The sequence below is a fragment of the Amia ocellicauda genome, chromosome 2, assembly GCF_036373705.1.
Source record: "Amia ocellicauda isolate fAmiCal2 chromosome 2, fAmiCal2.hap1, whole genome shotgun sequence".
NCBI classification, from domain to species: Eukaryota; Metazoa; Chordata; class Actinopteri; order Amiiformes; family Amiidae; genus Amia; species Amia ocellicauda.
Window position 1 is genome coordinate 35,028,721 of NC_089851.1, and position 14,045 is coordinate 35,042,765.

Sequence of the window (14,045 nt, forward strand, 5' to 3'; positions counted from 1 at the left end):
TTCAAAATGACTGAAAATAACTGCATTTAATACAAAGAAGGGGGAAAGAAAAAAAAAACCTTCCAAGTGTTATCCTGTCAAAAATAGAATAAACACCCCTAAGAAACTTTTTCCAATTATGTCTGTAAACAAGCAAGAGTTACAAAATAGTCCATGTGGCTCTATAGGTCAATTCTGCTTCCAGGGAAAGAAAACGAATAGATCATACCCAGAGCCAGAAAGCACAAGAAGAGGGAGGACCATTTTAAGAAACCCATAGTTACCGTTGACCTAGATGATGTGCCAATACTGAGTGAGTTGCAAAAGAACCTGGAAATTGAAATCTCAAATCCCAGTATTAATGAATAAACTATCTTATTAAAGAAGTGTTTTTTTTTCCTTGCTTAATCGATCTCATTATAGAACTATTATTATTATTAACATTATCTGTTTCACAGAGTCAGGATTTATATTAAATCTGCCCCGCCAAGTGCACAGTATGGATTTAAAAAATGTATTGTTTTTTTTTTTTAATACAATGTCAAAGTTGTCTCAATCTAGTGGTGAAAGCATTTACCTTCAGCTTGTCATAGTAGCAGTCCCTAAGGTCCTCGATGTCCATGTCTAAGAAACGAACTTCGATGAAATTTCCAGCATCCACTGTGATTGTCCAGCGGTAATCTGCATTGATGGGGTAGTTCCGTGGCCAAAGCGGAGATGCAATCTGTCCTTTCGTCCCAGTAATCTCATTGCCATACACTGGACACAGAATGACAAATGTAAGGAACAGCCTCGACCAAGGTTGGAAAAATACATTTCACAGAGACCATGCCAGCACTTGGAGAGAGATGTTCTTTCAGCAGAGATTCTACACAAATAAATAATAAATACGTCTGGTTGTTGAGTGAGTTTTAAAGTAATTGTATAGAAATTGAAAGTCAAATGAATGCTTTTCACCTATATAGAACTAACAGGATTGTTTGCAAAGCATTCCAATAAAAACATCAGCAGCTAGCCATCAAAAACTGTACATGGGTCATACACTATACATCTGTTGAACAGAGCAAACTCATTCTCTGGACGCTTGCAGTTTGTAAGCAGCACAAATGTAGGGTCACATATTATTGACTCACAGTGTGTGAATGTAGCCCTGAAACCAGCCCCACTGATTGAGGAGTCGGAGACGAATTTCACCCAGAGCACGTGGCCGATGACGGAGGTGTAATTGACCGGGAGGGAGTTGCCACAGAAGCGTCCCACTAGCTGTCCTGTGGCATTTCCTTCCCTGATTTCCAGGTAGTCATTGCTGCATCCAGACGAGGGCTGCAGCTGAAACATTCTGTTGACATTACCAAGATATGGAAACATAGATTCGGATTGGTCAAAAACGCCACAGGTTTTATTTCTGTTGCAATTACACTTCTACTATTAGAAGTGTAATTGCACTTAATTAGTGCAATTACACTAATTATTACAATTCCCAACCTTTAGCTCAGATTGACTCCACTTAAATACTGGTACATTTTTGTGACCACAAAATTGCACATTCATAGAAATGGAAAAATCACTCGGCTGCTTTGTGACCCTTGTGACCCCATGGTGAAGATTGCAATCGGAACTGCTTGAATTTGTAACAGGGGTTGCAAATCCTTGCCACAATAATTTGGTGCACGGACCATACATCCAGTTAATACTCCGGCTGTAGATAAGAAATAAGTGACTATAACATATCTCAGTATAGATACTAGTAGTGTACGGTTGTACGGTAGGTACAGACAGAGACAGGAGACAGCAGTGCAGTGAATTAGCCCTTTGCTCAGAAGCACTAGTAGCACCTGATAAGTAGAGGATGCATGCTATATATAGACTTTAAAGAACTTTAAGCAAAATAATGAAACTTTCTGGCCTGAATAAAGCAGTGGGATCTCAACACAAACCCTGATCCCGCATCAAAATCACAAGATGAATCTGACAGTTTACCACATTATTCTTGGAACTTTTTAAAAGAAGTAAACCAAACATTTTGCAGTATCATGTTTCCAAACCAATGTAAAATACTAAGAGATGATTAAAGATGTTGCACAAGATCTAAAGATCAGAAAAAGCCCCAAGAGAAAAACAGACCTCTACACTTCTGTGTAACAGCAGCACAGCATTTATGATCCAGGATGTACCAGAGGTCACCAAAAATAAACCCCAAAAATCCCTGTCTAAAATAGTTCTGTAGTCTATGCGAACTCCCACTTTAGTATCACTGTATAAAAAGGTTACTCCAGTCATAGCAGTATTATACAGTATTAGAGGGCACAACATTACATAAAGGAAAGCTGAAGACGGTTTCCAGGAGAGCTGGTGATGTTCCAGACACACTCCACATTGGGGGGGTAGGCATCAGGGTAGTTGGGGCTGTTGAAGGATCCAGATTCCATGTGTAGGTGTCCTCCACAAGCTAAAGGTCAACAGGACACAGTTGAGGTCAAAAGAAAAGCTTACACATTGGCATTTACAGTAAGATAAACAAGCAACCAATTTTCATGCAATAAAACAGTCAATAATAATGTCAAATAAAATGTTTGCACATGCATGGAAAAGGTCCCTGCATAGAAATGTCAAGGGGTGGTGAGTATTGCACACAAATCTATACAGTGATTGCTGCCCTTAATTTACTCCAGATGTTCGGGTTTTTACCAGAGGTGGAGGCTGCGTATACGGCTCTGAACCCTTTGTCAGCATCCTGTCCATTGGAGACAAAGTTCACAACCAGGGCGTTGCTAAAAGAGGTCACAGGATGAGGCAAATCTTCTCCGCAGTAGCGCCCTAGGAAACAAAGCCAAACAAATATGTGTTAATTGAGGCCACCTCTGCTTGTGGTGATTAGAATCACAAAATGAGGCAAAATAATCCAGCAGAGGTCCTGGACTAGTTTGTCTAAATGTACCTAGTAGAGGATAAATCCTGTTGAGGACCTGTGAAACCACCAATAAATGTTACTATAGAGTTCAATCCACATTAACACGTTGATTGAGGATTAATAACCCTCTTTAATGTTATTACAATCGATCACTATTCTCACCAACTGAGGGTGCTTCAGAGTTATCCCCATCCAGAATCTCAACCGCATCCGTTTGGCAGGAACCGTTTTTATTCTCCAAACTGAAGTCCGTGAAAGACAGGGTGACGTGATTGACTGGGTGAATAAAAAGGGGATCAATAAGACAAAGTAGGAGAGGGATATTTTTCTCCCTCACACTGTTACCAATCATGGCATGAGGGGCTTCGATGGAGTCCGAAAAACAATCATAGATGTACCTCTTAGTAGTATGTCATTTGAAAAGTCATAGAGTTAACAATTCAGAAAACTGATTCAGGTAAGGGGGTTTTTCGGGATTGAGTGAACAAGATTAATAAAGAACTGATGTCTTCCATTTCTGTATCTTTACAAATATATGTCAAGAAATTCCAACAAATACATTCTTCACAGCAGTACAAGGCTTACATATCTCTCCTGTTTGAATTAGATATCTCATTCACAAACACAATTGCAGGAAACTGGAAACTGTACTGGCTTGTGATGACTGAGGGTTAGGATAGGGGAATAACTGTGGTCTATTGTTCTAGAAGTGAAGATTTTGTCCTGTTGTAAATTTCCACGCAAAGAAAGGAAAAGTAAGTCTCAGTGTTTAGTTTTCTTAAAAGGTGGAACTATTGACTAAAATAAAGTACTTGTTGAATGTTATTAAAACCCTGAAGGGGGGGTTGGGAAATGGCTATGTATTGTTCAGTACTGCCAATCTAGAGTGAGATTAATTGCCCTTTCGGGAGAATATTGACATTATTTTTAAATACAGACCAAACCGGAACATTTTAGGTTGACATAAACTTTGTTGAGCAGTTACCCTTGAAAGATTTTTCAGGCAGAAGAACAATCTAGGTGTACATACATGGATCCTGTGCTTTAATGATCCAGCTGCAGTTCTGATTGGCTGGGTAAGACGCTGGGTACCGTGGCGATGCAATGGCTCCACCGATATCATCAGCCAGGATGGTGGCTCCACATGCTACAAAGTGGAACAGATAAACACTAAACACACTGACACTTGCTTCAAGAGACATTAAGGAATAGTATGTCTTTCATGCAGCTGTTAAACGAATGTGTGGACACTTTTAAATCATTAAGAGTTTACTACAGTAAACATGCAGAATAATTTGTCAATTTACTAAGGTTTTACCATGCATGTACAGTGCTATGCCATGGTTTTCCCCAGTTTGACTGTATTTATACTAAAGTAAAATGAATAAAGTGAAGATTGGAAGGGCCTCTCTCTCTTTCATGTCTGTGAATCTGTACAACGTTTTTGATTATTTCTACTGTATACTATGTTTCTCTACTGTACGTATTATATAACAATAAAAGCGGTTGTAAATTCTCTTCCATAAAGGGAATTATTGTTAAACATATTCTAGAAGCAGCAGCGTTGTACGCACATGCACAGACACACACTTATATATAGCTAACCAGTCAGAATGTGTGGCTTCTAAAACAGATACATTTGTAAACAGTTTTATCTAATTTTTGTTATGTTTAAAGTACTTCCAACATAGCGGTTATCCTTTAAAATGAGACGTGGCCCTGCCTCAAGGAGAACGTGTTTTCTATTGGGATCTCCAGCTAAAAACAGATGTTAACCATCAGACGGATTCTAAGTTAGTTTTTTTTTTTTTTTCTTCTACATTCATTTATATAGGCATACGAAATTGTCCCCGCCCTTTTTTCATCATACCCACCTTCTGAGAAGTGTGCACTAAAGCCCTTGTGATTGTAGCTGCTGTCTGCCCGGAATCGCACATATATGGTGCTCTGGGTGGAGGTTATTGGAGAGGGGACCTGTAGACCACATAGCTGTCCAAGCAGAGGGGCTGATGATGTGGGCCCATCATAGACCTAGAAGAGTACAGGAACAAACAGTCTGACTGCTGAAATCTGGTGTATTAGACAGTATTATGGAAATATTACCAACCAAATAGTATAATTGTTGGTATAATTGTTTTGCACGCGTATAATACTGGCTAAATTAAAATGTATGTCTGAAATTTCTATTCAACTCAGTGCCTCCAATACAAAACTGAAATAAGGAGATATAAATGTGTATTGTATGTTGTATACACACTGCATATAACTCACTTATATGTGACAAATAAAAAGCTCCTTCTAACCATCTAATATATAGGTCCAAATGGTTTTCCAGCCTCTTATGAAGGTCTGATTTACCACGATTCTTCTGATCATAAAACACTGTACTGAAAGAGAATGATCACCTTAGAAAAAACACTATGCCATTTAGCAAATAATGGGAAATACATTTTGAAGTAGGAACACATGCAATTGCTTTATAGCGTGCTCAATTCCACCCAGGAACTATATATATATATATATATATATATATACAGTGTACATAACAAGGCTGGAATTAATAGGTGGAAGCCATAGACACTGGCATCTAATTCAAGCACACAGAAAACCATGTCCAGATGAAAGGATTTATGTGGCTCATATTATGTTTTTCTCGTGCAGTTTCAGTTATGACATTTTATGGGTACAGTAATTAGATCTTAAGATGCCTATCCATTACTAAGTTAGTAAGATATCAAGGGACCTCCCTCCTCATCTCTCCCTGTCATGGGTTTCCTTCCCTTATGAGGAGACACATGAATCTTCTGCATATGGCCTGAATAATGACTTGTGAGTCACCAGTAATGTAGCATAAAACCTCACCTCTGATATCCTCCTGCTCCATAAACAGATAAAACTGTCTGATGCACTTAAAGTTTGGTTCTTTATTAATGTATAAAATGTGTCTTTACGATATAATATATATTTTTGTAAATCTTCAATTTGCATAACAGCTAAAAACATTTCAGCAACACTTAGTTATCCAATCTTTTACCAAATCTTAGAAGGGGTATGGGAGTCTTCTATGATACTGTAAGGACTGGCATCCATAAGCCATGAACGCAGTACTTTCTAGTGGTTGGGAACTGAAGAACTGATCCACAATGGCACTTGGCTTCAAAATTATCCTGATCCTTGATTTCTGTTTGGCATCAGTTGCCTCAATTACACTTATTTTGAAATTGAGAAGGTGGTTTGGTAGGATACTTACCGCTACATAGTCATATGTGCAAAAGTCATGAGACTCGACTTCAAACACGGTGAAGTTGAGGAGGATGCGATGGCTTCTGTCTACATTGATCAACCAGGAGCAGTCAACATTGTCTGGATAATTACTGGGGAATTGTGGAGAATGGATCTCACCACTGGGAGCTGTAAATATGCCTCCACATCCTGCAGAAAGAGAACCAGAGTCATTCACATCCTAATAAACCAGTAGCAAAAAGCTGAAAAACTGTAATTAATTCCAAACATAATTTTAAGTATTTGAGGGGAATCTCGATACCGAGGTAAACTGATTGGTGGGAAATGTAAAGTGGAAATCTGAAATACAGTTGACATGTGAGGGCTTACGTTAGATTTAAATAAATGAAAAAATATATATTTTGGAAGGGTATACATAGATAACTTGTGAGGCTGAACTGAATTTTGATTTAATCTGTGCTGTTGAGCTTAGTTGAATACAATTAATCTTAGGGCCACAAACTCCAATAGCAATCTTCTTTGCTTCTGCTTTTTTACACCCTGAACCAATTTAAAAACATTGCTTAATTCGTTCAATCAGGACTATGTGCAATGAACCTGGTGACGCAATGTTAGGGGTGGGGGACCACTCACCTCCCTGAACTTCCTGCCAGCTGGCGTTGAACCCTTTCCCACTGACAAACTGGTCAGACTTAAAGCGAACCGTGACGGCATTGCCAGTGCTCGAGACGTGCAGTGGATTGTTGGGTGGGCGAGTGGTACACAGCTGGGCCAGTCTTGGAGAGGTCAAATCAGGTCCTCCGTACACCTTCACAGAGACAAGGGAAAGCTTGACAATATGGCCACCTCTCATCTACTGAACTCCTGATCAGAACAAAAGTCTGCAGTTGTGTTCCATGCCTTCATGGATATAGGCAAAAGGACACAATGCATAATTAACTCTATCTTGCAAATTCTGATATTCAGAATCCATCAGACTTGTAGACTATGCGTATTATAACACTTTCAACCTGATCATTGTTCTACCCTGTCTTACTTTATATTTTAAGGATACTCACTCTGTTTATGCACTTTATTTACTGAACATATATCTATCACAGCACTTTCTGCATATTTGTGGTTAAACTACTCTACACTATTGTATGTACCTTTGAGACTATCATGTTCTGCATCTCCTCATAAGTCTACAATGCAGTTGTGGTTTTGAATGTGAGCTGCTTTGAATTAAGCCATCAGCAAAATAGATACACATTTAAAAGATTAAAAACCAAGCTATGATACTACTGTGTATATTTAGTCCATCTATTACACCTGGTGCAGTACAAATCAGTAGGAAAGTTGATATACAGAAAACTTTTGGGCATTTTGAAATATTGTGTATTAAAAAAAAAACTTTTCAGGGAAGCCAAAAAATCTTGCTTTGAGTACTTGCATTGATTTATCTTACATCCTCCAAGCCAACAGACCCACCCACACACACACACACACATACACAAGCATTAACTCCTTCCCAGATGAAGAAGGACAGAGCTGTGTTATGTTCATTTTTATTAGTATATATATATATATATATATATATATATATATATATACACTCACCTAAAGGATTATTAGGAACACCATACTAATACTGTGTTTGACCCCCTTTCGCCTTCAGAACTGCCTTAATTCTACGTGGCATTGATTCAACAAGGTGCTGAAAGCATTCTTTAGAAATGTTGGCCCATATTGATAGGATAGCATCTTGCAGTTGATGGAGATTTGTGGGATGCACATCCAGGGCACGAAGCTCCCGTTCCACCACATCCCAAAGATGCTCTATTGGGTTGAGATCTGGTGACTGTGGGGGCCAGTTTAGTACAGTGAACTCATTGTCATGTTCAAGAAACCAATTTGAAATGATTCGACCTTTGTGACATGGTGCATTATCCTGCTGGAAGTAGCCATCAGAGGATGGGTACATGGTGGTCATAAAGGGATGGACATGGTCAGAAACAATGCTCAGGTAGGCCGTGGCAATTAAACGATGCCCAATTGGCACTAAGGGGCCTAAAGTATGCCAAGAAAACATCCCCCACACCATTACACCACCACCACCAGCCTGCACAGTGGTAACAAGGCATGATGGATCCATTTTCTCATTCTGTTTACGCCAAATTCTGACTCTACCATCTGAATGTCTCAACAGAAATCGAGACTCATCAGACCAGGCAACATTTTTCCAGTCTTCAACTGTCCAATTTTGGTGAGCTTGTGCAAATTGTAGCCTCTTTTTCCTATTTGTAGTGGAGATGTTTGGTACCCGGTGGGGTCTTCTGCTGTTGTAGAACATCCGCCTCAAGGTTGTACATGTTGTGGCTTCACAAATGCTTTGCTGCATACCTCGGTTGTAACGAGTGGTTATTTCAGTCAAAGTTGCTCTTCTATCAGCTTGAATCAGTCGGCCCATTCTCCTCTGACCTCTAGCATCAACAAGGCATTTTCGCCCACAGGACTGCCGCATACTGGATGTTTTTCCCTTTTCACACCATTCTTTGTAAACCCTAGAAATGGTTGTGCGTGAAAATCCCAGTAACTGAGCAGATGGTGAAATACTCAGACCGGCCCGTCTGGCACCAACAACCATGCCACGCTCAAAATTGCTTAAATCACCTTTCTTTCCCATTCAGACATTCAGTTTGGAGTTCAGGAGATTGTCTTGACCAGGACCACACCCCTAAATGCATTGAAGCAACTGCCATGTGATTGGTTGATTAGATAATTGCATTAATGAGAAATTTAACAGGTGTTCCTAATAATCCTTTAGGTGAGTGTATATATATATATATATATATATATATATATATATATATATATATATATATATATAGAGAGAGAGAGAGAGAGAGAGAGAGAGAGAGAGATTTTATATTATCAGATATATGTTCAGAGGTACCTCATAAGATTAATAAGAAATGCATAAGGAAGAATAACATTCATCCCAGAAAATCTCAGTCTGTATAGATCACTTGATGCTTTAAAACATTTAACATGTAGTTTATACAATATATATTACAAACAAGATTTTGGTGTCTTGAAATCTATTTTAGTTAATGTGGAAGATATTGACATTGGTCGAAAGGTTTCCAGAAACTTCTGTTTAACAATGTCAGGATGCAAGGAGGCTGCTGTTGGAGCTGAAGAGCACCAATGGACCTCATTTGCAAAAAAATAAACCACACAAGATATTTCTGCTTACGGTTCCTTGGTTAAACAGGATGGTTACAGAAAACCAATGCGTCTTAAGTGTGTGTGTGAAATAAACACACTTGGGTTTCCATGACAATAACTGTAATACTGAAGGCTTTTGGCAAAAAGCAAAGAAACTAATGACAACCACATGACAGTGGAAATGAAACTTGTGGAAAATATGGGTGTGGTACAGGGAGTTTTTCTTTTATATACACACATAGTGCAATTGCAAAACGGTAGATAAAAAGGGAAATGTGTATAGACATTTGCTACCAAAGAAAAAATTGGTCTCCTCTGGGTGAGGCTGCACCGTGGATAAAGCCAGCCTTTTAATCTGTGTTTTTCAGTTCCTTTCTGCCCTGTTAGTTCCATTGATTTTTACAGTGGAAGTCAGCATTCCAGAGCTGTGAGCAACAGCATGCCTATTTAATGTGGCCACTGATCACGATGCACGCCGCTCACGGGGGGAACAAAATGGTGTTATAAAAAGCTACAGAGTCAGTGATAAGTGGGGTGATTCCAGGCACCGTCTCGTATCAATGTCTTCATTCAATCTTTGCAGTTGTGCAGGCAAAAGGGATGTAGGCCACATGGAAACTTCACAACAAAAGTTAGGCTTGAACTGTCCTTCTCAAAGTCAAATTATGAAGCTAAACTTGTAAATCAAGCCCATAAGTGACAACTTGAGGTATAATTGAGTGTACTTTTGAGGCTGGAGTTTAAAAACTGTTGGTTTATGCCTCTGTACGACATTTAAAAGCAAGCCCTCGTTTCATATAAGTGGCTGTTTTTTCCCTTTAACAGAATGTAGTAAAAACACACTGTCATGTCGATTTCTGATTTAGTTTTTTGTGCAAATAGCAAATACCCAGAGACGCATCATGTTTGTTCCTCTTGGTTCTCTCTAATGAGACTCTGCATCCATCTGAATTTGACATGACAACTACACTGATTTCTTCTCTTTTGCTTTATGAGCACTAAAATGAGAAACAGTCTACTGCCAACAGAGACCAGCAGAGACTCAAAACTGGGGTCAATGTGGAGAAGACCATACAGAAACCAGTACAGTCGTGGCAGTAGGTTGCTAAATAAACTATAATAGCGCAATAGTGTGTCAGCAATGATTCACTGAGGAGAGACAGCTGTGGCCGGAAATATTTGGAAACACAAGGAGTAAAGGAAGTTGCACTGTCAAGTGTTATTACACTCATGTAAAATTTAGATTTTTGTAATTTTTGTATATGGTTTTACTATTGGTTGTACTTTAGTTTTACAGTGACTTTAAGTATTACTTCATACTACACTCTACCATGAAGGAACTGTGGTCTACCATAGTAAACATGCCTTAGAAATATTCTCATGGTGTAAAATGGTATTCTCATGGTACACTGTAGTGAATCACAGCCAAAGTATGGAGAAACCATAGCAAATCACTATAAAACTATGGTAAAACCACAGTAAAATTGTGTTAAAAGTGCAATGATCCTATGGGTAACTTACCATGGTAAATGTGCCTGCACCAATCTCTATCCACATTATGCAAAAAATAAAAAAAATCAGTGGCAGTTTTATATTGCTGTGAGGTCCCAATCAACTATGTAAATAACAATATATATATATATATATATATATATATATATATATATATATATATACACATCATAAAGGATTAAAAGACTTGGGTTTCTAAGTAAATTAAATTACAGTTTGGTTAGAGCACCACATACTTTTAAATCTCAGGGGCAAAGAAGAAGAAAAAACACAGAGTTCAGAAAAGTACAGAAAACTTGTAATCCTCCTCCACAAAACCAGCATCACAGAGACACTGAAAACAGGCTGCATCTACATGAACGTTTCTAATCAACACTGATGTTCATGCAAGGGCAAACTGGAAGAGACCAAACCATGCAGAGTCCTGCCTGCAGAGGTTAGTATAGAGAGCTCCCCTCTCATTAGGCTGCCTAATTAGTACCCTGGCAACAACATCTCTGAGGCAGTCAACTGCTGATTACACTTAAAGCATGCTTTTAACCATCAACAACAGAGCACTCAGTCAAGGTCTGGTAGAGGCCACCAACTCGTCAAGCCTAATCTGTGAGCACAGTGGCCACATCTTGTTTCCACTGTGCAATTGACCCCATCTTTGAAAGGGCTCCCTCCCAAAAATGTTACTGTGGTGCTGATTATTACGGACTTGGAACGCAAATGAACACAGACATTTATACTGTGTTGGCTGTAGCTGCCCCTCCATCCCTCAAAAAAAGGTTATTCATTACTTCAAATAAAAATAATGAAACTCATAATATCCTCCAGAATTACAGTGGAAGAATTATCAACGTGTTGTTCTTATATATGCCGCTTTTCCAACTTTGGCAAGAAGAATGATAGGGTTGTTTTATAAATGTATAAAGGTAGTTTTAATGTCCACCTCAAAGGCTTTTTTTATGTGTAATTTCCACATTCATAGTACAGGTAAAAATAATTTTCCATATGATTTTCGAAGATGTCATAGTAATGAACTCAACTTAGCCTGGTAGCTATTATAGCCAAATAGATTGTAGGTTGTTTTCATTTGCTGGCCATGGATATGCACTATAAAATGTCAATTTAAATTAATATGGGGAAACTCCTCCTCTCAATAAAACACTACGGAGTCATGGAGGGACTGAGCAATGTGACATTATAAAAAGCTGCAGTACTAGTTTCCTGCCATTGTGTTTGATGACTCAGGAACAAACACTGGCATCTACAGAGGAACCACACAGGAAGTTGTCATGCCAGCAGGTGGGATCACATTGCATCTTGCAACAGGGGGTTCGCTGCTGCATGGCTCCCGTTGTCTGGCAACAAAGCCATTTCACAAGACTAACACAAATCAGTAAATGCACTAGAAGGCAATGTGAAATGAAAGCAAAGCAATTTGAACAGGACAGCCAGTGACAAAACTGCTTCTGAGAAGAGCAAATAAATACAATCTTCATTTGCAGATAATGTTGTCTACATAAACCATTCTTAAGTGTAGGTGCTACTTGAGTTATTGGTTCCATCATTTGATTAAATTGAATGTATATGATTATGTTAACTAGTACAAATCCAGTGTGGTGATAAACAACAGAAGAGGGAAAGAAAGAATGATCTCTGTACCTCTAGCAAGTCAAAGTTGCAGTCAGGGTGGAACTCAATGTCAAACTCATGAATGGTGATTTGGATGCTGCTGCCTGGGGTGGTGTGAATGTACCAGATACACTCCCGGTTGTCCGGGTACCGATTAGGGTAGCCAGGGCTGTTGAAGGCACCTTGAGGACCAAAGAGCTCCCCACCACATCCTGCACAGAAGAAAAAATAAGCACACATTCAAACCTGAAAACAGGGATTGAAATATAATGGTACTTTTTAAGATATAAATCCATGAAGCATCCTATAATTGGCATTTAAGAAAGGACTGAGGTGAAAATTATCAAGCTCTTGAGGATAAACATTATCTGATAAAACAATTTGATGTTTCTGCCTGGTTTCCCAGTTATAGCCCTCTTCTGCACTTGAATGCAAAATGGACTGGGGTCACATGAGGAGCACAAAAAATCAGCAGCAGTGTTCCCAGCAGACCGGGAGAAGAAATGTTATGGGGCTGACTCATCTCCTTGTGACACGGTCAGCCATACAGAAAAGATAACTGTTGACACATCAAACACTAGTAGGAAACCCAAACATGAATTCAAGGGAGAAAGCATATCTGTTGATCAATCTGTTGTTCAGTGTCATGTCTTGAGAGACAATCTCTGACATCTTAAGGAAGTCTACGTGTTTTCTCTTCATATAAGTTGTCCTTGTGTTTACTTCGCTCTAAAAAGCACCAGTAGGAATGTCATAGGGGGTTTGAAGTGATTAATTTATCTTGCCCAACAGATATATTGTCCTTTTCAGTAATTGTATAAACTTCACTGTATTTGATCTATTTCAACTAGAATTAATATACTCCAGCACAGTTTATATTGTCAAATATGTAGATTAATGTACAAATGGAATGAATGAATGAATGAATTAATTAATTAATTAATTAATTAATTAATTAATTAAAGTATTAACTTGTATTCCTACTTATCATTTTACTCTGAATGCTCATACATTTGGATGGGGAATTTACTTTGATAAACCATGGTGATGAATGGTGGCAGCCACAGACTTCACTTTCAACCTATAACACTTAGATCCCCCAAAAAATCTTTATCTTAAAGAAATAAACCCACTCTACAACTGGAGTATTTCACATGTCTCTCCACCAAAAACAGCTGTTTCCCATCATTCATTAGAAAATTGCATGATGTAATGGTGTCTGGCTGTATTGGCACAGTCTTTACATTTTTAAACCATAATAATACACAGTTATTGTGAGCCAAAAAAAAGTGTATAGAGGAAATATGATGATACACTTGAGAAACTTTAAAAAATATTGAAATTGCATTAAACTAAGTAGGTAACACTATAATTAGTGTTTAGTGTCAGTCTGACATTACAATCTTTATTACTAGACACAATAGTGAAGTCTAATAGCTCTCAGTATGTCTGGGGGAAAGGTACTGCAGTCCAGACTTTAAACTTGCAACATGGAGCACACAAATAACAATCTGCTGGCTACCCTGGTTCAAACATGGATTTAATAATTGTTTTATATGATTTTCCA

General features: G+C 38.5%; 1 protein-coding gene across 1 annotated transcript in view; it reads right to left on the reverse strand.

Annotated features, from left to right (window-relative positions):
- Nucleotides 1–14,045, reverse strand: part of cubn (cubilin (intrinsic factor-cobalamin receptor)) — a 107,084-nt gene that overhangs the window by 47,758 nt on the left and 45,281 nt on the right. The window contains exons 29-38 of the mRNA XM_066723334.1: nt 12,509–12,690; nt 6,767–6,941; nt 6,141–6,322; nt 4,765–4,921; nt 3,921–4,037; nt 3,053–3,166; nt 2,668–2,796; nt 2,296–2,428; nt 1,113–1,318; nt 557–738 (exon numbers count right to left, since the gene is read on the reverse strand). Of these exons, the coding sequence (XP_066579431.1) occupies nt 557–738; nt 1,113–1,318; nt 2,296–2,428; nt 2,668–2,796; nt 3,053–3,166; nt 3,921–4,037; nt 4,765–4,921; nt 6,141–6,322; nt 6,767–6,941; nt 12,509–12,690 (1,577 nt within the window). The remainder of the gene's footprint in view (nt 1–556; nt 739–1,112; nt 1,319–2,295; nt 2,429–2,667; nt 2,797–3,052; nt 3,167–3,920; nt 4,038–4,764; nt 4,922–6,140; nt 6,323–6,766; nt 6,942–12,508; nt 12,691–14,045) is intronic.